Source organism: Mastigoproctus giganteus, chromosome 10, assembly GCF_048544385.1.
Source record: "Mastigoproctus giganteus isolate SK-2022 chromosome 10, ASM4854438v1, whole genome shotgun sequence".
Lineage (NCBI taxonomy): Eukaryota > Metazoa > Arthropoda > Arachnida > Uropygi > Thelyphonidae > Mastigoproctus > Mastigoproctus giganteus.
In genome coordinates this window covers 208,714,823-208,742,675 of record NC_143584.1, presented here as the reverse complement: position 1 = coordinate 208,742,675, position 27,853 = coordinate 208,714,823, and the positions used below count along the sequence as shown (strand labels likewise).

Here is a 27,853-nt window from a genome sequence, read left to right as displayed (position 1 = left end):
ATACTCTCTGTAAAGTATGTGTCCTGAGATCTATTTTATGTTTGCTGTACGAAAAACCCGAGTTTCCAGGAGGAAAACCACGCAGCCTTCACCACCTGCCTGTCTTTTCCATCCGGTGTGGGGAGGACGACGATTCTACCAACTGTGCTACCCACGAGAGCTCATCACCCTTGATGGGATTGAGTTTTCAAGCTTATAAACTTTCTTCTTATTTTGTTACACGTTACGTTGAGTTTAAGGGAAGGACCTGTTTCTGGACTTCTCGAGTTGTTACAACTTATGGGATTCTGCCTTGGACTGTACTGCATTATTACTATGACTCATGTTATTATTATGAATCAGTCTATGTGAGTCACAGTGAGTCACAGTGATAATAATTAACTTCGTTGCATGTTGGTATAAATTATCTACAACTCTTCACAGCAGAATAGCTAAGAGTGTAACAGAAGGCAGTGGTGTGTGACTACACTGAGGAGTCAGTATTTATTGTGTCTATAATAGTGTGCATTGAATTTCGATATTATACAAATTAGAATATCAGAGTCCTAAAACAACTTATGATGAGATCATTTTAACAAAATGGTCCAAAATAAAAATGTTCAAATTATGAGCATTGTTAATGCTCAAAATTAATAAAAACGACAAATTATTCACTAAAACTGTTTAGTTTCAGTAACTAGGACAGGGGCACTCCAAGTGGAAGGTGGAGAGATCCAGAGTTTAGATTCTGTTAGGAAAAGTAAGTGGCGTGTAAAAGATCACAGATGGAAATAGAATTCACTGATAATTAGAAATGAGACCATGCATATCTATGACGTAAATTAGAAAAATTTTCAGAAGTTTAATTTTTTTTTTTTATTTTTGCAGATAACTTTGTTCCAATTAGTTGGGCTATTCGTTGCGGTAAAAGTTGAGTGAAGCAGGAAGTGATAAAAATTTTAGATATGTACCGCCAAAGCTTGAGCTCTGAAACCCCTCCTCTCGTACATTACTTGTAATCACTTCATTTAGATATTGCAGAGCAGTAGCAGAGGGCTCTAGTCACACTAAACCCCTCTGGTAGACATGCTGATCCACTAGATTCAATCAGATTTGTTTAAATCTTTTTAAAGCTATATTCTCGAAATGCGAGGGGCGTTTGAAAAGTTCGTGGCCTGAGTATGATGTGTTTAATTGAGGAGTCTGGTAACATACATACTTTTCAACATAGTCCCCATTGGAGTCAATACGCTTTTGCCACCGATGCTGAAATTCGAACTGCGAAGACAGTTTTCCTTTAGGCTTCCAGGAATGCATTCACTGCTGCAATGACGTCACTGTGGGTGGAAACGTAGATTCCAGCCTTTTTCAAATTAAAAAATAGGTGAAAGTCCGATAGTGCCGGATCTGTCATATGGAGAAGGCTTCATGATTTCCATACAGTGCAGCCATGGCAATTACAGACTTGCGAGCAGGAGTGTTGTCCTGGTGGAATAAGCCTCCTTTGCTAAGATTTCCTCAGCGTTCATCTTTGATGTTTTACGCAAATGCCTCTCAAAGTCTGCGTAACGTGCTCCTGTGACTGTCTGTTTGGCCTTTTACCTTTCTGAAGGTAATCCACTAGCATCACTTCATCAGCATCCCAAAAAACCGACGCCTTCACCTTGCAGCAGATGGAATCGACTTGGCCTTTTTTGAAACAGAAGACCTGTGTTTCCAGTGTTTGGACTGTCCTTTGTCTGTGGCTGAAAGTGATGGACCCATGCTTCATCCATGGTCACAGACCTTGTAAGGAACTTTGCTGGATCTGCTTGAAATGCAAGTATTCACTTGACAATTCTTTTTCGTTTTTGATCTGCTGTCAACAATTTTGGATCGCATCGTTGCTGACACCTTTTTCATACCAAGACCCTCTCTTATTATGTGGTACACACTCATTGAACGTGTACCACACCTTCAGTGAGTGTATACCACGTACATAAGTGGGCATCTCATCTGTACGCTTTCAGATGAGATGGCCAAGTCGCTGGCAATATACCGAGCTGTCATTCGTCGATCACTGATCACCAGATCATGCACACTGTCAACAACAACAACAACAACAACAACAACAACAACAACAACAACAACAACTTCAGAGGTGATGACGTTGTTGTGTAGTGCGATTTTAGGAGCATCAGCTACTAGGGCCATATTGCTCCATGTATGTTGTTTGCAAATTGCAGTTGTTCTGTGGTCGATTTTCTGTTTGTTGGAAGAAAAACCCGAGCCGGGAGAAAAAACTGAGATAACAGTGTTTTCATAGCCATCAGCTTCTGTGCATTACGAGTGTTCTGTGGTACCCTCGTGGGTAGCACAGTTGGTATAATTTCCCTTTTCCACACACCAGGTGGAAAAAGAACTGAGTTCGAATCCCGTCGATGACCCGAGGAACTTTAATGGGCTTTATTCACTCCGTGGCTGAGTTAGTCGGTCTCAGGAGTAGATAGCAAGGTTTCCCCCCCCCCAGAAACTGGGGTTTATCGTCCAGCAAAACAGACAAACCGACCATAGGACACACGCAATTTACAGATATAAGACACACAGCACGGCAGGTGAATTTAATTATTCGGGTGGCCTAAAAATAATAGTTTGGTTTTTTTAGACAATATATACGGCAAAATATGATGAAGCTGCTGATGTGCCTAAAATCTTACAACAACCAACCAAACTATTCTATTGTGTACCTGTTTCGTAGAAAGGGAAAAGCTGAGTTGCTGGAACTAATGACTTTTATCATCGCGAGAGACGGACTAACTGGGCTAACCCTCGCAAAGCCACTCATAACATCTATCAGCTTGTAATATCAAAGAACAGACAAACAGTATACCGAAAATAGAATATATTCACCTTCGTTTTTTCGGTGATTATTCCGGAACAGCCCGATGCAGTTAGTCCCAAGAAATATTCTGTCAGTTTAATAACTACATTGGTGTGCAAAACTTAAGGACCAACACTATTTCTAAAGGTTACAACCACAAAATCTTTACTTAAGGTACTCTTCAGTGATGAGAGTAGATTCAGTCTCAGCAGCGATTCTCGACGTCAGCTAATCTGGCGAGAGGTTGGCACACGGTATCACCCCGCAAACATCACTGAAAGGGATCGATATGGCGGTCGAGGTGTTCTCGTCTGGGGAGGCATTATCTTGGATGGACGTACACAACTCCAGATACTGGAAGGCGGTACTGTAACCGGTGCACGCTACTATACTGAGGTAATCCTTCCCCATGTGCGTCTGTTCCTAGGTGCCATTGGCCCCGAGTTCGTGTTTATGGATGATAACGCCACACCTCATCGCACTGCAGCTGTTGATATGCTTTTGGAAAGTGAGGACATTGTTCGTATGGATTGGCCTGCCCGTTCCCGCGATCTAAATCCCATCGAACACATGTGGGACGCTCTGGAGAGACGCCTAGCGGCACGTCCACACCCACCAGACAAATGTTCACCTGCTGAAGATGGCGCTGACAGAGGAATGGACGATGTTACCGCAAGAACTTATCAACACCATTGTTCTAAGTATGGACAGGCGATGCAAAGCCTGCATCGACATTAGGGGTGGCCATATCTCCTACTGAGGACCACCTCTTCCCTTTGTTCCATCTTTGGCAGTGATGCATCTGTATCATGGCAGCCAGTGCTATGTTGCCAACCAAACGGTACAACCATCTGCACCGTTTTGTTTCCGTTGTTGTGCGCCTCCGTAGCCAGGTGGGAAGGAGCAGCAGTGCGTAGCACACGCTTCTTGATTAGACCGCGGTTCGAGCCTGTCACCACCGGATGCGGAAAGGTCAGGGAATGACCATCGCATATTCTCGGAGCAATATGGCCTTACTTGCTAATGCTCCTAAAAACCAAATAACAACAACAACATCCGTTGTTGTGTCGGTGTTGTTTCCTTCATCATTTCTGTACCTCATGAGGGTCCTTTTATATGCTTTTCCTATATCCAGGCCACTTCTACGAGAAGCTACAGGTGAAAACCTGACTGGTCCTTAAATTTTGCACTCCCGTGTACATTTCGGTAGTCGATACAATAATTGAGGAGAAAATCATTACAGAAATCAAAAAAAAAAAAAAAAATAGGAAAAAAATATAATGATAAATGATTGCTGTCCTTAATTTTAATCACATCGTGATTGAACGTCTTCAATGCTTTTTGATCATGGTATTTTATAGTTGCCTTTGAAAATTAAAAGTTTGAACCATATCTATGCAATATCCAGGTGTTCTATAACTAGTATTTTATAAATCAGACATTAGTCTGATTTATAAAATGCTAGTCGGTCTCAGACGAGGGTAACATGGCTTTTTCTCCCGGAAACTCGGGTATTTCGTCAAGCAAACAGAAAATCGACCACAGAACACATGACATTTACAGACATATATGACTCAATATGACCTAAGTTGCTGATGCACCTAAAACCCTACAACAACAACTCGTTATTGAATAAAATAATATAATGAAATTAATAAAAAAGCATTTATCGGATTCAAAAGAAAGCACCTTGTTCTACTTGAATCCCAACGCATAAAACTTTTTAATAAAGGTCAATTACAAGAAAGTATTTGGCAAAAATAATGTAAGATTTTCAAGTTCAATGATAACACATGAAATCCAAATACGGGCTTACCTAATGCGGTTCCTGAGTATTGGTAAAAAATGAAATCACAGTGTCGTCTTAGCTTTTATTTATCCCTCCAAGTGTCAATTAGATTTTATTCTCACTGACAGAACTGTACAATAGGTTTCCTTAGCAAATTTTCAGATAAACTGTCAGGACAGTGATAACTACCTTTTAAAGAAATAATAGGTACTTTTGAGACGTTTATTTCAAATTAGGGAACCAAGTCCTTCCTTTATCTTTTCAACTCTTCAATTAGCATTAGGCAGGAATCTTGAAAGGGGGACAATATCCTCTAATATGCGTGGTTTTAAATCACTGACACACTCATCCATGACAAGATAATAACCCCTCTTCGCACATGCACCTTGGTACAGTTCGTCAAGGACTTCATGCTTTCTAGAATGCTTCAGCGTAGCTGGGAAAATTATTCAAAAAGTCACAAAGCAGACAACAGCTTCAATTAAGATTAAGAAAACCATTCTGTATTTTGCGCAACGATGTGTATACCTCAGTTATTGCGAATATTTTAAGGTGCGGGCAACTTTTTTATCTTTAGGATGTCTAAATGACTTCCTCTGACGCCTTGCTTCATTTTCAACACTAAATAAGGCATTATCTTTGCACGCGGAATGTAAATAGAAGAAGACTAAAAATCAAAATATAATTGAAATGTATTTTCGGTTTGGCGGCACCACTCCAGTCAAATATTTCGATTTTTTACAGAAGTTGCTTTCATAAGAACACAACTACCAATTGAATAATATACTAGATTATTCATCTACCACGTTATAGTTCTGTTAGAAATGCGTCTTTCTTTGCCTAAATTGAATTTTTTCAGTCAATTTCCCCATTTTCTCCGCATTTCATCCTGTTAGAGCTGCATAATCCTTTTGTCTTCCAGTCATTGTATACGTTCAGATGGTTTCTTTGGACACATCAGCAATTTCCTTTGTTTTCTGAACTGTGGCACTTGTTAAATGTACTACAACAATAATAAGTTTAACAACAACAATTTTCCCATGACCATAGTGTGCATAGTGTTGGGGGAAAGGCGCCTCCGGTGGTTTCTCACATCTGCGCCATATGAACTCTGTGGAGACAAACACCCCACGTTGCCTGTACACACCACTAGGAGGTAGCCAGACTGCTGACCATCCAGGGCTTGGGCTGTGGCGCAAAGTTTCTTTTTTTTATCTGTCACCAGGTGTGCCCGCTGGGAACACATCAGCGATTCGTGTCGCTGTTGAAAAGGTCAATATCCATTACAGGATAAGTTCAATATGCACCTTGACACCTTCCATCATGCATTGTATACAAATCGTTACAGACATAACAACAGCTGTATCTCGGTTGGGAATTTTCCACCTCTCGAATGATGATGCATATCCGGTACTCTCTCTGACTAATACCTACTTTTTAAAGAATGCTAACCTAGCTTTTTTAGCTTATGTTGATGATTTTAACTTTTATAGAAGAGTTAGTAATTTTATTCAACATCCTTGACTTCAAGCTATCGTAAATAACGCAGTTGGTAGAATTGCCTTTCTAACCACACCAGGTGGAAAAGATCTACGTTCGAGTCCTGTCGATGACGTGAGGGATTTTTATGGGCCACTTTTTCACAACGTGGCTGAGTTAGTCGGTCTCAGACGAGAGTAGCATGGTTTTTTTTCTCTCGAAAACGGGTTTTTCGTCCAGAAAAACAGAAAATCGATCACAGAAAACACGCAAATTACATTACAGACAGTGTACACAGTGCAATATGGCCCTACTCGCTGATGCTCCTAAAACCCAACAGCAACTCAGTTAATTGTGAAATCTTTTCTAGTTCTGTAGTACGAGCTCGTATTAGTTCTTCCTGTAAAGATTATTCAACGGTAAAAATTTACAAGAGGTTTCAATTAACTAGAGATTTGTGGAGAATTCCATCGTCTCTATTCCGAAAGCAAAGCTATATATGCGCTGGAAATTTACTGGGTTTTAAGGATAATGTAACCGTTGTAGAGAAATCTCTTTCTGGACTTCCTCAAGTAATCACAGGAGATGAGATTAAGTCAGTTATTTTAGATACATCGATTAGTTTGCAAAGTCTTTCAAGGGGCAGTAGTTAGTTACAGCTCTAAGTACCATGTTAAAAGTAGCAAATTACATCCCTAAAATTATATATAGTTCACGAATTGTGTAGAACAGACATAGAGAAGAGTTAAATTTCGCAGGTGGATATCGTGAAGTTCAACTATTATCGTAACTGTGTTACCGATATCGTAATGACTAACTGTTCTTTCAGGTATCTGCTTCAATGATGAAAGAAATATTCTTCCATTTGAATTGAACTTCTAAAATCATAATTACTTTTTTGTTTTAGGTGCATAGCAATTTAGTCCATACTGCGCTATTATATATTATGTCTGGAAACTGCTTGTGTTCTGTGGTCGTTTTGTCTGTTTGCTGGACGAAAAACCCGAGTTTCCGGGAGAGCAAACCATGCTGTCCTCGCCCTAGACCGACTAACTCAGCCAAGTGATGAAAAAGGTTCATAAGAATATCTCGCGCCATTAACGGGATTCGAAGACCTTAGCCGCTTTGACGCTTAACACACAATTGGGTGGAACTTTACTGTTCTCAGTTATTTCTACGGTTTGTTGTGTGGACAGATGATTACTGATCCGTGGGATCTGGTGAACATTTTGTAAGACATTGGAAAATTACATGAATGAAAGACATTTAATAGCTAGCCAACTTTTAGTCCCAAAGAGAATGAGGGTTTCCGACAACAATGAGGAGTCCTCAAAGGGTGGCACAGTTGGTAGAATCACCTTCCTCCCCACACAGGTTGAAAAAGACCTAAGTTCGAATCCGGTCGGTGATGTGAGAAATTCCGATGGGCCTTTTTCACAACGAGACTGAGTTCGTCGGTTTTTTCTCATTTAAGTTGGTTGTTTATCAAAACAAACCTCGAATGACCAACCAATTGAAAAAGATACCATCAAACAAAATGCAAAAATAAAAAAAAAAGGAAGAAAGAAAAAAATAGCAGATATTTAATTTTCCTATGTCAATGGACTTTTTGTTATAGCACCCTGTATGGAGTGATATTTATTAGTAGGACTTACATATTAATATTTAAAATAAGGAAGTAAAGGCAATTGATTTCATAAATATTAGATTAATGAGATGTGCGATGGTGAATAAGAAAACTCTTAAGACCTTTTCATGCATTAACTCTTAAAGGATCCTTGTCAAGGCCAAACATCCTGTCTGTCCACGTTATTGTTTTCTTCAAGAGAATTATTTAATACTGATCTGATCTTTCTTTTGACCTTTCTGCTACTCCTTTGCTAGTAAACATCTTTTGAAGTTAATATTCAATGCGTTCTAAAGGATGCATGTCATCATATTAAAGTCAAAGTCTCACTGAACACCGTTCAGAAAATTCTCGATACCAAAGCAAGCTGAGATCACTTTTGTGTGTGTGGTCAAAACGCTCAGTAGTCTGTTACATCATTATTTGTCAAGGGTTCAAACCAGTTTTTGTGACTCTTACAAGTGCTATGTGATGAAATCGGAGTCCGCCACCCATAAACACCTTTCGTCAGTGTCATAAACAAAAAATCAACATTTTTCATAATTTGGAGGTCACTTTCTGCAATCTCTATAGAGACAATATACTGAGAACCTCAAAATAAGGAAATTCCAAGAAACGCTTTAGCAGCTCCCATTATAATGATCTACCTTTAAATGGACTCGCACAAAAGGAAGAAAAAATAAACTTGCATGTAGAGGTTGACTAAGGGCGAGATTTGAAACAGCTATAGTGGTATTAGAATGCTTGGGTGAGTATCTACAGAGGAGTGCTATGTTTACGTAAGACAAACATCCCTTCTCGTCAAGGAGAGATGAAAAATACTACAAGGTCTCATCAGTTATGGATGGATTTTGGCATTCATAACCTTAGAATTCTCACTTTCACATTTTACAAAAGTGAAAAAAATCTATGGTTATGAATGCTAAACATATATGCCAAAAAGAGTTTCAAACATCAAGGCTGAAAGACCTGACAGAGTTTCAAAAAAGAACGATAGTCACACTGAGCCCAAGAAACAGACAGATGGGCGCAAAATGCTCATCAGTAGATGTGCTTTGACGCAGCTGGTTACTTAATCTCTCCATAAAACCATTGAAAATTTGAGTTTTGAGTTGCGGGTGGTCAGAGAAAAATCTGTAAGTGTTTCCATGACATGTAGAGAGCTACATGCCATGAATCTCCACGGAAAAACTACAGCCCACAAGCCTTTTATAACAAAAAATGCATCGTGACAACAACTCTCCATGTCACAAAGTAATGATTGTGATTGAACAGCTGAAGGTTTCAGTGGTCATCGCAGAATCCGACCTTATCCCAGTTGATGGCCACTTCGTGTTTGGGATGAATTGATGCTCTTTGTTAGTGGAGTTTACAAATGCTTTAAAGGAGTGAAGACTAGAATACCATTAGCTTTCTGCTGGAAATTAGTAGAAAATGTCCCTGATGCTTTGAAACAATCATTAAATCCAAACGTGGGCTAACACGCTGTTAATTTCCTTGAATAAATACTTTTTGTTCGCGCATCAACAACTTAGGCCATATTGAGCCGTATATAATATATCTTTATAAGTTGAGTGTGTTCTGTGGTCGATTTGTTGTTTGCTGAACGAAAACCGAATTTCCAGAGGAAAAATTCTGACTACCCTAGCCCGACTAACTCGGCCACGTTGTGTAAAAGGCCCATAAAAATTCCTGGCACCATTGACGGGTTTCGAACTCAAGTCTTATACCAACTGTGCTACCACGAGGGTCCGTGACTTTTAGAGAAAAGCGCTGGAAGAATACACTATTAATACATGTTGCTTTTAATTTTATTTAGTATAAGTTAAGAAAAGATGCTTATGCCTAATTTTAGTGTTATAGATGCGGTATTAAGATTCCAACACTGGGTGAAAAAAACCTGAGTTCGAGTCCTGTCGATAACGTGAGGAATTTTAATGGACCTTTTTCACAACGTGGCTGAGTTAGTCGATCTCAAGCAAGAACTGCATGGTTTTTTCTCCCTGAAACTCGGCTTTCGTCCAGCAACCAAATATACCTCAGAACACATGTAATTTACCCACACTATACATGGAGAAATATGGCCTTAGTCGCTGATGTTCCTAAAACCCCACAACAACAGTGGTATTGAGACCGAACTTTCAAAGAATTCTAACTGAAATCTGCTAATAGATACACGGTATGATTGTTATTCTACCTGGTGTCTTCTAGTATATATTGATGGATTTCAATCTGGATTTTTGCCTCGATGTTAAATCATCCTTGGTTTCACAGCTCTATCTTGGCCAAAGCCGGGAGCAGGCTAAAGAGAATACTTTCTGGATATTTCTCAGGCTCCTGATTTGATAAATTTCCGCACTATGTAGAAATTTAAAATTTATGGGATTTTCTCCATTACTGTAGTAAGATTCTAAATCTTCACATTTGGTCATTGATTTCAGGTAGTTCAACATCCTTGGATTTTTTTTTATAATTTATTTAAATGATCTTTGCAATAATCTTTTATCTTTGTAAACGTGGGTTTACTTTTAAAATGAACACCCTGTACTAGTAATATAAATTGGCTTCCATTACTAAAATCGAATCTTTCATTTCTATAGCTAAAGAACAGTTAGATCCCATCTTAATAAGGTTTTAAACGCGTTTATTGCGAGAACCCAAAATGTATTTCTAGGGACAGATTTATCAATTTGTGAACCCTAAACAAACCATTCGTTCAAGGAGAAATATGGGGATGGGGATGTTTGAGAAAATTTTTAAATAATGTCTATTCCAGGAACGTCTTAAATTATGAGTCCTAGACAATTATTTGTCGATGGGTAAGTTCGTAACAGCTCTTAACTTAATGTGTCGAGGGTCGTTGTTTGAATTTCTAGACTGATCTAGGTTCAGTTTATATTCATGAAAAGCACCGAAGTTGTAAATTGGTTTCGTTTTTATTTAAAATCATGCCCCATCGCATTAAATCAGGGGCCATATGCAGAACTTCTGAATGGGAGGACTGTTCAAGAATTGGTTCCTAGACTCAAGAGTAAGGTAATGAGACTTCAGTATATAGTATCCATTAAAAAACATCTTGAAACTTCCAAAAAAAAATTCCCTCATCTAGACAAGGTTCCAAGCTAGGCCCCACATACCTTCTCTGTATATGTCCATGGTCCTCACCATTTTTAAAATGTTTTTTATGAATTTATAATGATAACAGAAAATTTTCCGGCATCCAAATAGCACTTATAATAGTTCGTTGGGTAATAATACCCAACGAACAGACAGACTTTTTATTCTATTTTCCCTTCTGTGTCATCCATTATAAAGTATACATTTCATGACTCACCTGTCATTGCGGCATTCGTTTTCTTTACATTTCTACTTTCCATGATAAGTTTCGCCACAGACGCAATAGCCAGGACAGGGTCGATTCTACATCTCGTGGCACCCAAGGACAAAGAGTGGAGGCGTTTGAACTGTAAAGAATCTAGACTTTCGGCCAGTAACGGTTCTGTTGATAAAAAGGTCAGACAACAGAAGGGCACTGCTGCGTTCAGCTGGCATTTAAGTTCACAATGAACTTTTATGAATAATTTTTACCCTCTTTGATACTACTTGATAATTATGAGGTATGTAAACAGAAATCAGTTCGAGCTCACTTGCCTGCAATATATTTGTCTGATTCTAACGGATCTCTTTTAGTTTACAACATGCATTCTATTTTTTCCTCAAGCTGAGGACATCTTCTTCATATCATAGGCTTTTTCACTGGCTGATGATGAAAAACCTCGCGGCTAGCACTGTGATTAAGGAGAGAATTAACAGCTCCTAATATTTTTTTAATTCACAGACCTTGCATCTGAAACCTAAATCCCGACTGGGTCCGAGACAGAGATGTGGAACAAGTTTCCTCTTGCTTTTTAATCCATCCATGATGCCAATATTAACAGCTATTAACAGAAAAGTATAATGCAGGTTGCAAAATGAGCATCCTTGGTAAACTTTGTTTTCACTTCGTTTGTATGGACATCATATATCATACACATGATAAAGACCACATGTATGACTATATTTGTATGAATTCGATGCACTGATCAAAGTTGTCGATGCTAAAAGGAACCATCAATCAATCAACTAATCTGAAATGGTGCGATGTAAAAAAAATCTCTGTCCAACGAATTTAAAAGCGAAGGATACTGTTTTGAATCCCCTTGCTGTTTTTAACCTTCATTGGCGAGGAAGTACAAAGGAAGTTGTCAAAGTTTTTTGATAATTTAAAGGTTGGTAGAGTGGTTATTGGCCAAAAACAGGCCATGTTGCTTCAATACATTTGGATTATTTAAGATATGGTCTGAAAAATAGCAACTGAAATTTAATCCTTGTAAATGTAAAGTATATCACTCGGGGAACAGAAATCCAGGAGATATTTATAGCTTAAACTAGGGAGAGAGGAATGAAAAGTAGTTCAGGACAAAACGACTCTAGGAAAAAGGTATCTTGCCTATTATTTACATATGATTTACCTCCGAAACTGGGAAGAAATGTGTCATGTCCATGTATATAACACGATTGTGAGACTGCAAAACTTGCAGCTTGACATCTTAGGGGGGACCTGGTGAGGTATATATAAGTCCTCTTTATAACTTATATACCTTAATAATGAAGTAAAATTAATGAGGTAGGTATATTTTCACTTCTGGAGAAACAAGAACAGAGATCACATATACAAAATCTTTAGGATAGGATAAACAGAAGGCTGGATCCCATGAAGTTTGCCTTCGGGCAGTGTGTTATAGATCGTAGTAACAAAATTACTCCACTGTGGTCTGCCCTCATGGGTAGCACAGTTGGTAGATTCGCCGTCCTACCTACACCGGGTGGAAAAGGCCCGAGTTCGAGACCACTCGATTATGTGAGGAATTTTTATGGGCCTTTCCCACAAGGTGGCCCAGTTAATTGGTTTCAGGCGAGGTAGCATGGATTTTTCTCCCGGAAACTCGGATTTTTTGTCCAGCAAACAGCAAACTGACCGAAGAAATACAAGCAGCTAAAGAAATAATATACTTCAGTGTAACAGGCTTAGTTGCTTTGGCGCTTGACATACACACTTAACTTGACTTGTAAAATGCAATGACAGATAATACCTCTTGTGGATGTCTACTATCCTTCGAAAAAAATGTGAAAGAGAATTTTTCTTATTACCGGCTTATTAAGAAATATAAGTTTCTCGGTGAATCATCACATGAGGGACAATCATCCCACTAATGACGAAGAACTGGAGGCAACCAATGAGCCAAATTCAAGCCAAGTCCGAAGCAATTTTAATGACAACATAGGATGGAGAAACAAATATCAACTACAGCAAGCAAGGCAAAAGTAGTTTATTATTATTTAAAAAAAACAAAAAAAATAAATAAATTTTCTCCTGTATGGGATTTTTTTTCCCGCCCCGTAACGGGTACTGGTACCAAGTTCATGGGGTGGTTGGTTGTGTACGGTTACTATTATTATTATTGTTACAATAATAATTATTATTATCGGTCGAGGAACTCTCTTACTATCCTATAGATGTTCAACATTGCTGCTTTCTGGAATTCCATGTAAGTGTTCTCTGGAAAGCCTTTCGTTGCTAGGTTCTTTAGGAGGCTCTTTGGCACCATGCTGGTTGTTGACACGATGACCGGGATGATCATTACTTGTTCCATATGCCACATAACTTTGACTTCTTGTCTTAGGTCTGAGTACTTCCAGATATTTTCCTTGTATTTTTTCTGGAGGTTGCTGATGTTGGGCACCACTATGCAGATCAGGTAGGTAGGTAGACATTTTCTTCTTGTCGATGAGGGTTATGTTTGGTCTGTTGTGAGGGATTCTTGTCCGTTATGATGGCACAGTCCTAGTATAGTCTGTGAGCACAGCAGAGGCGTAACTAGCTGATGGCGCCCAGGGCAAATACAAAAATGGCGCCTCTTGAAAACGTTCTTTTGGAAATTTTTCATTTTTTAACCATAAAAAAGCGTACCTTTGGAGACACAAAGTACCCCAAATTTGGCGCCCAGGACACGTGCCCCACCTATCTCACTCTAGTTACGCCACTGGAACAGAGGTCTCTAGTAAGGCCTGAGGCTCGTACTTGCAATACGGTAAACTTTCTTTGATCAGCTAGTATATTTGTGCTAGCTTTTGATTTATTATCCTGGCCACCTGGTCATGTCTGTGAGCGTACTCCGGCTGAGTGATCACACTGCATCCGGCGATGATGTGCAGGATTGTTTCTGGGGCTAGATAGCATCGTCGACATGTGACATCTGTTACTCTGGATCCTTGTGACATCGTCGACATGTGACATCTGGATCCTTGGCGATATATTTCCTGCAGTTTCTAGAGTCTGCGTGTGTAGCACAGTGGTATCGTCATCGTCCTCCCCACACTGAGTGGAAAAGGCCCGGGTTCAAATCCCGTCGATGACGCGAGGAACTTTAATGGGCTTTTTTTCACTCTGTGGCTGAGTTAGTCGGTCTCATGCGTATATAGCAAGGTTTTTCGTCCAGCGAAACAGGTAAATCGACCAGAGAACACACACAATTTACAGACACAATACATGTGGATATATGAATTAACTTTCCGGGTGATCCTGTGTAATTTAAAAAATTTTTTTTTTATTGTTCCTGGTGTTGATTACCTGAACTTTTATGGAGAGCACATGAATCCTTAGGTCTCGGGGAAGAGCCTTCCATTTGTGAGCCAAGCGTTGGAAGCCATATTATCCATGTAGTCTTGATATCGTGGAGTGTCTTCTTCGCCCATCTTTCTGTCTCTATTATTATTATTATTATTTCTCCCTGATTGGTGGTTATTATTATTATTATTATTAGTAGTAGTAGTCCTTTTTGTTGTTTTTATCACATACTGCCAGAGGGGAAACTTCATACATCCAGCCTTCTGTTACTCCCTAAGATTTTATATTTGTAACCTCTATTTCTCTAGTTCGTTCATTTTGCTGATTTCCTTCAAGGCCTTTATACACCTCAGTCAGGTCACCACTAAGATGCCTAGTTGGCAAGCTTTGTATCGCGCACCTTGTAAGCTTTTCTTCAAAAAGACATTGATTGGCACTCCTTCCAACCTGCTTGCTCTTCTTTGACCCTTTCTAGAAGCTCTTGTCTTTTTTGAGGTGTGTCCTCCAGAACTAAGCACAATCAAAATTCCCTCGTGGGTATTATAAAGGCGTTATAAAGTTTTTATCTAATGAAAACGTGAAACCGAAATAAATTTTTATCAATCTTATAAAGCTCGAAACGGCTTGGATTCAAGTCCATCCTGTCGTGTATAACTTCTACGGGCTTTTTTCACATCGTAGCCAAGTTAATCGGTCGCAGGGGAGGATTCCATGGTTTTTTCATTCAAAATGTTTTTATTTTACATCTCACAAAAACAGGCGAACTGACTATAGAATAGACATAATCTATAGACAGAGTACACTGCCGGCTGATAGCCATAGTTGCCTTGTTGTTTGTTCTAAACCTGTTCAATCCAACTGAACAGAATCTTATGCGTGGAAAATATATTTTGACTAGTTTGTTCGCCCCGGCATAGAGTGTCCAATCGGGCTATTCAAGATATGGCGAAGGCTACCGAAGACTTGCCAGAAAAGCTACATGAATTTCTAATGACGAACAACCACTCTGTGCAAGACAGCTTTCAGACATCTGATCAAAGTCATTTATTATAATGGGTGGCGAGCAAAAGCAATAGTAATTAAGTGGCTGCTCAAGTGGAATGAAACAGAAAAAAGATTAGAATGCAAAAGGAAAACTTTCAAATGAGTTTTAAATGGAAAAGACGAAGTCCATAAGGAGGTTTGAGATCGAATGGTAGTTAAAAATGGTGATAAGTTGCCTATGTATTTTAAACAAAATTCATGTGACGTGACGTGAGATATTGAAATATTCGTATTTTCCTTATAGCATGAAAGAAACAAAGTGAAAGGTCATGATATTTATCAAGAATTAAATCTTATCACACTAATATTAATAGACTGAAGCCCTCGTGGGTTGGTAGAATCGCCGGGGGACCACCACACCTGTTGGAAAAGACCCGAGTTCGAGTCCTGTCGATGAAATGAGGAATTTTTATGGGACCTTTTCCACAATGTGGTTCACTTAGTTGCTCTCAGGCGAAGGTAGCATAGTTTTTTCTCCCGAAAATTCGGGTTTTTCTTCTACCAAAACAGAAAATCGATCATGGAACACAAGCAATTTACAGACGATATATATACACTGAGTGATCACTGAATTATGATAACCCCTATGAAAACTGAATGCGACCCGTTGACAACGTGAGGTACGAGAGTGCGCAGTCAGTCAACCTACGTAGCACAGATAAGGTGTCAGTGGTTCAGTAGGTAGTAAAATTCCGAGCGTGATGGTTAAAAGGAAGGATTTATCAGACTTTGATAAAGGACAGATTGTGGGTGCTCGACGAGCTGGTGCCTCGATTTCCCAAACGGCTGAACTGGTGGGGTGTTCGAGTGCCGCCGTAATTAAATTGTACCAGAATTGGCGTCAAAATGGTCAAACAACAACCCGACGGCAAAACTGCAAGTCAGCGAAAGGTTGATGTTAGAGGTTAGCGCCATGTCCGACGACACGTACAGGCGAACAGGCGCAGCACTGTTGAAGAGTTGACTACCCAATACAACATGGGCCAACCCGAAACAATATCTGGCATGACCATGCATCGCACGCTCGCACGTAGGCTACATCAGCAGACGACCCCTACGGCATCCTCTCCTAACCAAGGTTCATCGCCGTAAAAGACTCGCCTGGTGCAAAGAGCATGCAAGTTGGACGTTAGACGATTGTAACGTGTGCTGGTCGGATGAGTCACGTTATTTACTCCACACCGTGGATGGTCATGTACGGATTTGGCGTCAACAACACGAGGCTCTTGATTCATCATGCATGGTATCAAAAGTGCAGGCTGGTGGAGGCGGTTGTATGGTGTGGGGCATGTTTCACTGGCAGGAACTTGGATCCCTGGTGCATGTGGAACAACGTATCAGTGGTCTTCGCTATCGTCAACTACTTGCTGATTGTGTACACCCCGCTATGTTACACTTTTTCCCGAATGGCAATGGTGTCTTCCAAGATGACAATGCGCCGAGCCATCGGTCACTTGTGCAGGAATGGTTTGAGTAACATAGTTTTGACTTTCAGCATATCGATTGGCCTCTGAACTCCACCGATATCAATCCCATAGCGCACTTGTGGGACACTATGCAAAAGCATATCAGACATCTGGATACACCAATCACATCCATACATGCATTGCTGACCGCATTACACACAGCTTGGTTGGCCATACCTCCCGAACGCTTCCGAAATCTTGTTGAATCAATGCCACGTTGGATAGCTGCTGTACTGAGAGCAAAAGGAGGATCTACGAAGCATTAGGTAGGTGGTCATGATTCTGTGATCACTCAGTGTATATACGGAGCAATATGGCCTTAGCCGCTGATGCTCCTAAAATCCTAATATAACAACAATAGTCTGAAATCCTCAGACAGAAATAGTTGAATAATGTAAATAGGATTTCCTTAACGATATTAATCGATAATCATATTAGATCAAAAAGAAGTTATTTCATAAAGATCTGGGTTTGATTTCGGATATTTTAGCTTTAACTAGCAAAATATTTACAAAAACACTTATTATAGTAAGAAAAAAAAATGGATACTCCAGATCTGATACCATAACAGATGTATTGTATCAACGAAGACTATAAGCGGTATGAATGCCTACAGCATTCGAAAAATATAAATAACACAGGACTAAAAATGGTAACTAATAGTCTGCAAATAGAAAATTGGCATAAGTAGATGTCTACAGCGATTTATTAATAGTGTTCGGAGGTCTCACGGTCTATTTTGCAATGTTGGTCATGGTCATGTTGAGCAATTTCTTTAACAATCTCCTATTTCTTTAATGGTATATGTAAGACTTTAGGAAACCAATTTTAGTTTTGTCCATTACATCACATAAACTGTGTTTGATATTGAGATACAGAATTATAGTCGAAGGATTTTATTCTGGAAGGCTTGTTAGTATCGTATTAATAACTAAAAATATATAGTAAAGTTTAGATGTTTATATATGCAGTGTATACTGGAAGAATCGCCGTCTTCCCCGGTGGAAAAGACCTGAGTTCAAATCCCCTGGACGACGTGAGGAATTTTTATGGGCCTTTTTCACAAATTGGCTGAGTTAGTCGGTCTCAGGATAAGGTAGCATGGTTTTTTCTCCCGAAACTCGAGTTTTTGTCCAGCAAACAGAAAATCGACCACAGAACACACGCAATTTAGGAATATATACGAAATAATATGGCCTATTCCCCTACTACTACATATAAAAAGATTAAAATTAAAAAATAAACGAAGAAAAAATGAACTGGGTTACTATTAAAAAGTCATTTTAATGACTTTTTAATAGTAGAGACCATATCTGGGATGAAAAGACCAAGTTAAGCAAGATTTGAACAGCATAAGGAAAGAAGTATCATAAGAAGTCTCTCAGAATACGTTTTAAAAATCATAACTTTTTTGATGTTCATTTAATTACCCAATTTATGGGTGAATTCAAGGTCAATTTGAACGTCTACCAACTTTCCCAGTCTTAAATCAATTAATGGTATGTGTTAAATACATCTAAACATTATCGGCTCCTCTCTGGGCTCTTTATATAATAAAAAATATTAGTTAGATTAAAACATATGTACAGAAGTGAACAAAGAAGCAGCTGTATTTTTAATATGGGAAAATGTAGTTGTTGTCCGGTTTTAAAGCGCATAAGCGACTCAGACCACATTGCACGTATTTATGATGTCTGCAAATTGCGTGTTCTGTGGTCAATTTGTCTGTTTGCGTGTCGAAAAATCAGAAAAAATCGTGCTACCTTCGCCTGAGACCAATTAACTTAGCACGTTTTGAAAGAAAGCTTGAAAATTCCTCACATCATTGATGGGATTTGAACTCAGGTCTTTTCCACCCACTGGGCGGAGGACAGCGGTTCTACGAACTATACTACCACGAGTGCCGGGAAAGTATCAATTCCCAATATAATCCAGATAAAAAAGTAAGTTCAAAAAGTATTTTCAATCCAAAAAAGAAAGTAAAAACTCATAGTTCTTTCGTCAAGAAACCAGTTTCGGACCTAGGCAATTTAATGATATCTATTGAAAACCGTATACAGTATAGAAATCAAATTCAGAAGACAGTTTAGCCGTCCTCCCTACACCGGTTGGAAAAGACCTCAGTTAGAGTCCCGTCGATGACGTGAAGAATTTTTATGGGCATTTTTCACAACGTAGCCGAGTTAGTCGGTCTCAGGCGAGGGTAGCATTTTTTTTTTTTTTTTCTCCAGGAAACTCGGGTTTTTTTGTCCAGCAAACAGAAAATCGACCACAGAACACACAATTTGCAGACAGTATACACAGAGCAATATGTCCTTAGTTGCTGATGCTTCTAAACCCTACAACAACAACGATAACAGAAGACAGTTTTAATAGAATAATTTGAATGCAGAATTCTCAAAGGTATTTCTACCTCGAGTAACAATTCTAAAAATTTATAAATTGTAACATAAAACTAGTTTATTATGAAGTTAACTTTCTAACGCTCCTTTGAGCGTTAGAAAGTTATTGGGGGCCTGTGTCTATCAAAAAAAGATGAAATAAAAATATTACATGCGAACAATTGATAGGAGAATGATCAAGATACTGGAAATTGCTATTAAAAATTTCAAAACTTGGTACAAGACAGGAAGAAAAAAACTGCAAGATGCCGAATATTAAGATGTTTTCAAAGAATTAATCAAAAACAGCTAACAATTTTGACTTAGGAAATCTTAAATAATAATAGTAAAAGGATTATGAAGGAATTTAGAAAAAATAATTTTCGGGGTGAAATTACAGCTGAGATCATTTTAAGAATCTTGTGGTTATAGATATACGTGCTTCTTTCAAACGTGGATTTGGCAAAGGTGTCCCCGAAGAATTTTCGAAATGCAAACCTTTATTAGAATTTGCACTACACATGATTTCTGTTTTGGACTGCCCATGCATTATTTGTTTCCTGATGCGTCCTATTCAACAGCTGAACTTAAAGGTGTATAAAAAAAAAATTCACATCTATTTATCTTAAATAAGGCTTGCATTACTTTTGTTTCCAGGATAAGTAAAGGAAACGGAATAATCCAACTGAATTTAATAATAGTTGGAACTCATTCTCTTTGGAACCGAGGAGAAAAAAAGTGAATTAATTTGATCATTATTCTGTTCTTATTGACCCTAGTATTTTGATTGAATCTCCTATTATTTCAATTCAATCTCCTATTTTGTGGGAAGCATCAACTTTTGGTTGTCTATCAAAAGTAGAGTAGGCTCGATGGATCAAAAGCTGAATTCTGTAATATTTTTATTAATATTTTTTATTTTTGTGATAATCTTGTCATGATTCTAGCGTTTTGTTTTGTACGATCATTATTTCTATTTCTATATATTATGATTATTGTTTGATATAATATATTTTGTCTAAATTGGAATTTTGAGATCATGTATGGTAAATTGACTCGCTGATGCTAAATAGTAATTAAGGAGGCAGAAAAGATTCGTAATTCTAATGAAACCAAATTGAATATAAACTACAAATAAACCCGAATCAAAATCTAGAGTTTTATTTTCTTCAAATATTTTATTATTATTATTATTATTATTATCTGTTTATTTCCATAAGGAAACCACCCCGGGACGGCAAAGTGCCAGGAGGGTGCTAAGTACATATCAGGGTACGAGATACTACGTGCAGTGGGTTACATATACTGAACACGTAGTCTCGTCCCGAAATATTATATACACATTTTATGTTTAATACATACATACAGTATTTACACATTTATGATTGTGTACAAACATTATACAGCTCATATATTTACAATTCATTAATAATTCCACATATAACTTACATATTAACACAACTGTTACAGAAGGTATATTTTACAGTCAACAGATTATTATTGTTCTTAAAGCAGAAAGCTTCACTTTTATTCACAATTCTTTAGTACTTTGCAGCCGATTCATATTTCGGTAAGTCTGTACGAATCCTGGAAGATCTCTTTCCGGTATGTTGCATCCTCACACAGTTTTTCGGCATCTATCTGTAGTGAGTTAAATATTCTCGCTGCATTTGATGGGAAGAATCTTTGCAGGCTACTAAGATTGTTCAGGACTGAACGCAGTGGATTATTTAGTTCTCCGCAACGTCTAGCAGTGGCACGCGGTTTAACTAGAATATTATCCAGGACTGGAGCATCCACTCTGCCTGTGAGCATTTGTGCGAGAGTGTGTATGTTCCTGTTAATTGTCCGCTGCATCCAGGGTGTGATGTTAAGGTTTGAGTAGAGAATGGCCCTTGAGATAGTAAAAGGGTGGCCAGCAACTCTGTTAAGCCATCGCAAGAACCAGTACTCGATCCCAAGGACGGACTTATAATGTGAATCTGGAGCTGAAGACCAGATTTGCGAGGCATACATTGCAATTGGCAGGACACACATTAAAATGTACTTGGTCGCTAGCTGAGGATCCCTAATTCCTACCAGTTCCTGCCTAGTAGCCCATAAAGCGGCGAATATTTTTGTCTTCATATGGGCGAAGTGTTGAGCAAAGGTGAGTCTGTCATCCCACTTAAGACCCAGGTCCAGGTGAGAGTGCACTTTTTCCACACTAGACCCGTTCACAGAGATTGAGATGTCATTTTTATTCTGCTTGTAACTTATGGTCATTTGGGCAGACTTCTGTGCATTAATACGGAGCCCGATGCAATCCAGGTAGCTCTCAAATTCTCGGATTGTGCTATTTGCCATCTGGCAAATACTTTCTGCTGATTCATGGTCTTTGGAAGTGATGAAGAATTTTACATCGTCAGCATATGTTATAAAATTGTAGTACCGTGCAAGAAACGGCTCCAGGACGGCCGCGAAGAGAGTAGCCGAAAGAACTCCCCCTTGAGGCACTCCTTGCGAGATGGTAAAGCAAGATTGTAGCTTTTGGTGCTTAACAATAAGTTTCCTATGTTCTAGCAGGCTGGTTATTATAGTTAACAGATTTCCTCTTACATTAAAATAATTCTTTAAAATCGCAATGAGCGCTGGAGTTGAGACGTTGTCGTAGGCTGCGGAGATATCCAAAAAAATAATATCAATTTGCTTTTTCTCATTTAGTGCTTTCTTCACGCGAAAAAGGGTTTCCAGTAAGTTTGTTATTGTTGATCTACCCGAAATAACTGAGTGCAAATGTGGTGGTCTATGGCTGAAGCAGTGTTGATTGATGGTGGGAAGAAGCGCTTTTTCGAATACCTTCTGTAGGGTGCAACTAACAGAAATTGGTCTGTAATCCTTAGCCAATTTTGGGTGTTTAATCTTTGGTATTGGGGTTACAATGTAATTTTTCCAAGCTTGCGGGAAAGCTCCTGACCTGATGATTGGTTAAGGGCAAATCATTCTTTAAAGAAATCAGTGGGTTAACTGGCTATTGAAAATCACTTGAATGGAATTTAGATAAATCCAAGAGATTTCTATGGTTAGAAAACCAAATATTCTTTCCATGAGTTGATGTTTAAATGATTTACAGACGTAGTGCGTTCACTTTTGTTCTGTAATATCCCTTAAAAACACAGGAACAAATCTAAACGTTAAAAATTACATCATTTACCAATCAGTTCTCGATTGATTGGTCAATGATTGAATCAATTATGAACCAATGACTTCATTACTTTTTGTACTTCACTGAGTATTACAATGTTCATTTTCTAAGAAAATTCATATTTAAAGTTTCTCTGTGCTAATGTCAACTTTTCTTAAATACCAATAACTTGAGTCAAATATTTGAGTTCCTGAATTTTCAACCGTCACTAATTCCCATGTATAATTGCATTCTAGTTGACTTAGAATCGAAGTTCCGCTACGCATTTTAGGGATTAGTGTTCACGGACCAATTCCTTAACTCGTAAAGCAAAATGCAAATACATTTCTCTTATGAAAGAGATGCTTGAACGCCCTTCTGAGTAGCACAGTTGGTATAATCACCGTCCTCCTCACACCGGTGGAAAAGACCTGAGTTCAAATGCCGTCAATGACGCGAGGAATATTTAAAGGTCTTTTACGCAATGTGGCTGAGTTAATCGGTCTCAGGCGAGAGTAGCATGGTTTTTATTCCCGAAAACTCGGGGTTTTCGTCCAGCTAACAGTAAATCGACCACAGAACACACTCAATTTACTGACATATTATATACCGCGCAATATGGCCTAAGTTGCTGATGCGCCTAAACCCTCAACAAGAGATGTTTGAACAGCTATTTTATTTGAAACTCATTGTTTGTCCAACGTAAAATTGCTCTTTTATTTCTGCATTTCCCTCTGTATGTCATTTGTTCAATTAGGTTATGACTATTAGATAAAAGAAAAGGTAAAGGTCAGAGATCTAATTAAATCAAGGATTGTGTATTAACATTTCTTTCATCATTCATTATCTATAGACAAAAATAAATAAATCGTTAATGTGTCATTCTTTTGACAAGCCTGAATATCTATGCCACCTTGAAAATAGTATTACGATAAGTGAAACAGGGCAAGTGGAACTGTAGACCTTTAATCCAAGATAGCTAAATACCTTGAAGCATTTGGCTCCATTCTGAATATAGGACAGTATGAATCAACAAAATAGCCTTAGTCCTCAATATCAATGACATCAGAAATCCGACTGGGATGTCAACAAATATTTTTATTGTAATATACTCATTAGAGAGGTTGGCTTTCTCTGGAACGTCCCACAAACATTGTCCTCTATAAGAAGTATTTTAAACAGGACACTTTCTTCTTAAAGGAAATTTTTATAGTATGTTTTGCATTTCAAGATTATCTGATGTTTTTTTCGAAGTCTGGATGGAGTTTTCAGCAGAAATATATTGAAAAACCATTCTTGAGTACGAGCAGGACTCATTTACGAAATTTTTTGGTTACTGGAAGACAGATGGCCTGTAAGGGTTGATCAGAACATTACATATTGTTAATAATTATGACATATAGGACATTTATCCAGCTTCCAAAACAATGTTTGTTTATTGATCAACATCGTGTGTCTATAAATCATATATTACCATCATCCGAAACAACCTAAAGGCTAATCAAAATTTTATATCCGTTTATTTGGTAAGATTGTCAATGAAATAATTCTTATAATTTTGTAATATCCTATTCAGGAAATAATTTGAATGTGTACTTATAAAAAGGACCAAATGACTGCTTAAAACCGATAATAACATGCAGTGTTATGGATAATTATTCTAATTTGCCACCTGTCTAGCCTCTTCCTCCTACAATAGTGATGGTTGGCATATGAACACCTAAATATGGTGGCTTGTAGATTCTCATTGAATCATTCGATCAATAGTAGTGAATCGAATACTGAATCGAACGAATTCTCTCATTAAGGGTCATTGTTAAGGAGAATAAACCATCCAGTTTATTAAATAAGTACGAAGATTACACAGACACACACACACACGCACGCACACACAAACACACCCTCAAACTAAGAGGAGAACGGAACGGAACTTACCTGAGTGACCCAACCAGATGACACAGAATACGAAAACCCCACTCCACGTTCGTTTCATACTAACAGATAAAGTTGACGTAAGTTCCTTCACCCATTAGCTCGCTGGACGAGACAGTTGTGATTCAGAAGAAAGTTGAACAAACTAAAGACGGGTACAGTTTGGTCCGCTTCATAGTTCGCACATACACACTGATGGTTCGGAAAGGCTTACAAAACACGGCAGTGGTGTCGGCCCACACACAACGGGATCTCTCTCTGTCGCAGACCTACTGCGGGACTGTTTCACTCCGAGGTCAACCGAAATACTTGCTAAGCCTGTTTCCATGGCCCCAGGGAGTGTGCAGCGGTTGCATTCTTAGTGAACCTCTCGAATACTCACACAACAATTGAGGACAGAAGAATTAGTATGACACAGCTTGCGCGCGCATGGTTTCTACTCGTGATTTGGTAAATATATTGGATAGTCACATCTCTTCTCCTTCTCTGTGGGCATCGCGCTGAAGACAGCAAATCTTAATTCTCTATGCGCGAGCACTGTTTGAAGTAGTATTTCTTTAGGAGGAAGTTAAGTAGCTGACCATAAATTGTAACTAGGAGACAAGTTTTTTCTTTAAAAGTATTTGTTATAGTTTCTTTTAATGGTCTCTAAACACCGGGAATAAGGAATTGTTGAAGAATTTGGAAAAACCAATCGATTAATATAAGTAGTAATCGAGATCACTGTGGGTGGTCATTATCAGAAGACAAATCCGTTAACGTTTGGTATTTTGTTTGTCTTTTGGCACACGAAATGAAATATACATTACACAGATTTCGCTTATTGTAACAGTAAGATTTGATACGTGCGCCATTTGTAAATATATAATATCAATATTTCAATATAATAATATTAATATTTATAATTACTGTTTTTTATAATTACTGTTTTTGAAAAAGGATCCAGTTATTAAATAATAAAATCTTAAATTTTAAATTTAGAAAGGGGTCTAAAACTAAACTTTTCCAAGCTCGTTCAGTACATACATGGCACTTTATAACGTGGGCACTTCAGGATCGATTCAGGAACTGAAAAAAATGAAAAAATTTCATATATCCGGCTCTGTGAGTAGCACAGATGTTAGAATAGCCGTCCTCCTCGCACTATGTGGAAAAGACCAGAGTTCGAGTCCCGTTGATGATACGAGGAATTTTTATGGGCCTTTTTCACAACGTGGCCGAGTTAGTCGGTCTCAGGCGAAGATGTTTTCAGGTCCTGAAAGTATAGCTCATACGTTATGAAACATCTTGTAATAGAAAGAATAAAACTGACATTGAGTGGATATTTTATTAGGCACTTCTACCTTATAGGGAGTAAGTTTCCCTCTCTTCTTTAGCACTCAGAGAGTCTGGATTTGTCTTGTCATGAACTCGACTGCTGCCTCAACTGTTTCCTGTAATTATTATTGAATTGGATGGCTGTGGATCTCATCTCAAAAGAGATCGTTCCATCTTATACCATGTTAAATCATGTTACCCTCGCCTCAGACCGACTAACTCACCACGTTGTGAAAAAGACCCATAAAAATTCCTCATATCATCGATGGGACTCTTAGATCTTTTCCACCCGATGTGTGGAAGACCGAATCCTACCAACTATGCTACCCACGAGGGCCGAAATGGATATAAAAGGAATAAAATAAAAAATAATAAAGAAGACATCACCTATTAAGAAGTACATCTGTTGCATGGATTAAACCATGTATTCACCCTGGATCCATAGATAATTTTCATCTGATCTAAACCATAGTAAATATTAAACTATGCTGCTATTACATTACAAGAATACAAGTTTTCATCAAAAAGTTCGGCGAATGGTCTTATACACGCATGAGCCAAACCATTATGACCACCCTTGTGTCCCCAGTGGATGGATCCCAAAGAACCTAGGGTGACGTCACCGACCAGCGCAGCATATACAGTGACAGCATTGGTAATGCCTGTCAGTTCGTCAGTACGAAGCCCGTGCGATAGGAAAAGGAAAGGAGCTGACGGAGTTTGAACGGAGAATGATTTATGGCATTACGAGGGCGGGACCAGCATCTCAGCAGTCGCAGGTATTGTCAGTCAGCTGCTCGAGAGCCGCCGTGAAGTGTGGCGGAAATAGTCCGAAGAGGGACGGGGAGCTCACCACGGTTATAGTCGAGGTGAATGGCCGTTGGCACGTGCTGTCCGTAACAACAAACGGCTCGATCCCTTAGTTAACAGTAGACTACAATCAGGGCGCACAGAGAAACGTTTCTGAACCCACCATCCAGCAGACGCTCTTGTGGATAGGCTTACGGAGTAGACGACCTATTCATGAGCACATGTTGATTGATCATCAGTACCTCTGTGAACATACAAGCACCACTCCTGGACATTGGACGACTGGAAAAGAGTCAGCTGGTCTGATGATTAAAAGTTCCTTCTCCATCATGCCAATGGAAGGATGCATATTCGACGACGAACAGGTGATCAGCTGCAATAAGGAACGATTGGACGAAAATAGGCCTGCGGTGGTGGTATCATAGTTTGGGAGACATGGTTTCATGGACATCACTGAGTCCCTTTATCCCCATTGAACACATTCCCACCGTCAGATGCTACCACAGACTTGTTTCGGACCACGTTTTGCCCTACCTGGGGACCATCAGGAATCTGATGCATAGCGATTGTTAACAGATTGTGACTGGGGCTTACAACATATTTTGAGCACAAGCACACAGAGTTTGAACTTGTTACGAGCTAATTATTTTTACATTCCGGGAAGACCACAGAAGGTCAAGGGAGGTCACAAGGATGACAAAATACAAGAACATTCTACCGTAGTTAATAATCACGCTGCTTAAACTCAAAACGTGTTATCACAATTCGTTCTGTGAAGGGTTGCTCTTAAAGCAGCTCACTACCAAGAAGTTTAAAACGGTTGAGAGTACGCAGTCATTGGAAGAAACAACCCAAATATAGTAATATGTTTGGCTCCTTCATCACGACAATGCACTGTATCATAATTCTGGAAATTTTTGACCAACAAGAACAATCCCGTTTTTCTGCATCCTTTGATTTCTTATTTGCTGATTTGGCACCTCACGACTTTTGGCTGTCTACAAAATCCAGTTAAATACGAAGTAATGTCTAACAGCACTCACAAGAGAAGACTTGATTTGATCAGTGGTAGAACAAGTGTGTGGTTGGGAAATGCATTTCATGAGATCCAGTGTTCTGTTATTCTCTGAGATTTCATATTTGTATTCCTTCGTTCTTTTCTCATTCATTTTGCTCAATTCCTTCAGCGTTTGTACACTACTTCATAGAGTTGTATAAATGGATGGATTTCGCTAGGAGTCCGTGTGAATCTAGCTCCAGATTGGACTATTTTTCCATCGGGATATTTGTCAGCTGCTGTATTGTGATCGGTAGAGAACTGCGATACCCAAAAGACCTT

The 27,853-nt window shown here is 38.8% G+C and overlaps 1 protein-coding gene across 1 annotated transcript in view; it reads right to left on the bottom strand.

Moving 5' to 3' along the window:
- LOC150079828 (uncharacterized) overlaps positions 1–24,670 on the bottom strand; it is a 112,121-nt gene extending 87,451 nt beyond the window's left edge. The window contains 1 exon segment of the mRNA XM_090383734.1: positions 24,391–24,670. Within this exon segment, the coding sequence (XP_090239860.1) occupies positions 24,391–24,448 (58 nt within the window). The 5' untranslated portion in view covers positions 24,449–24,670.
- Between the last annotated feature and the right edge of the window lie 3,183 nt (positions 24,671–27,853).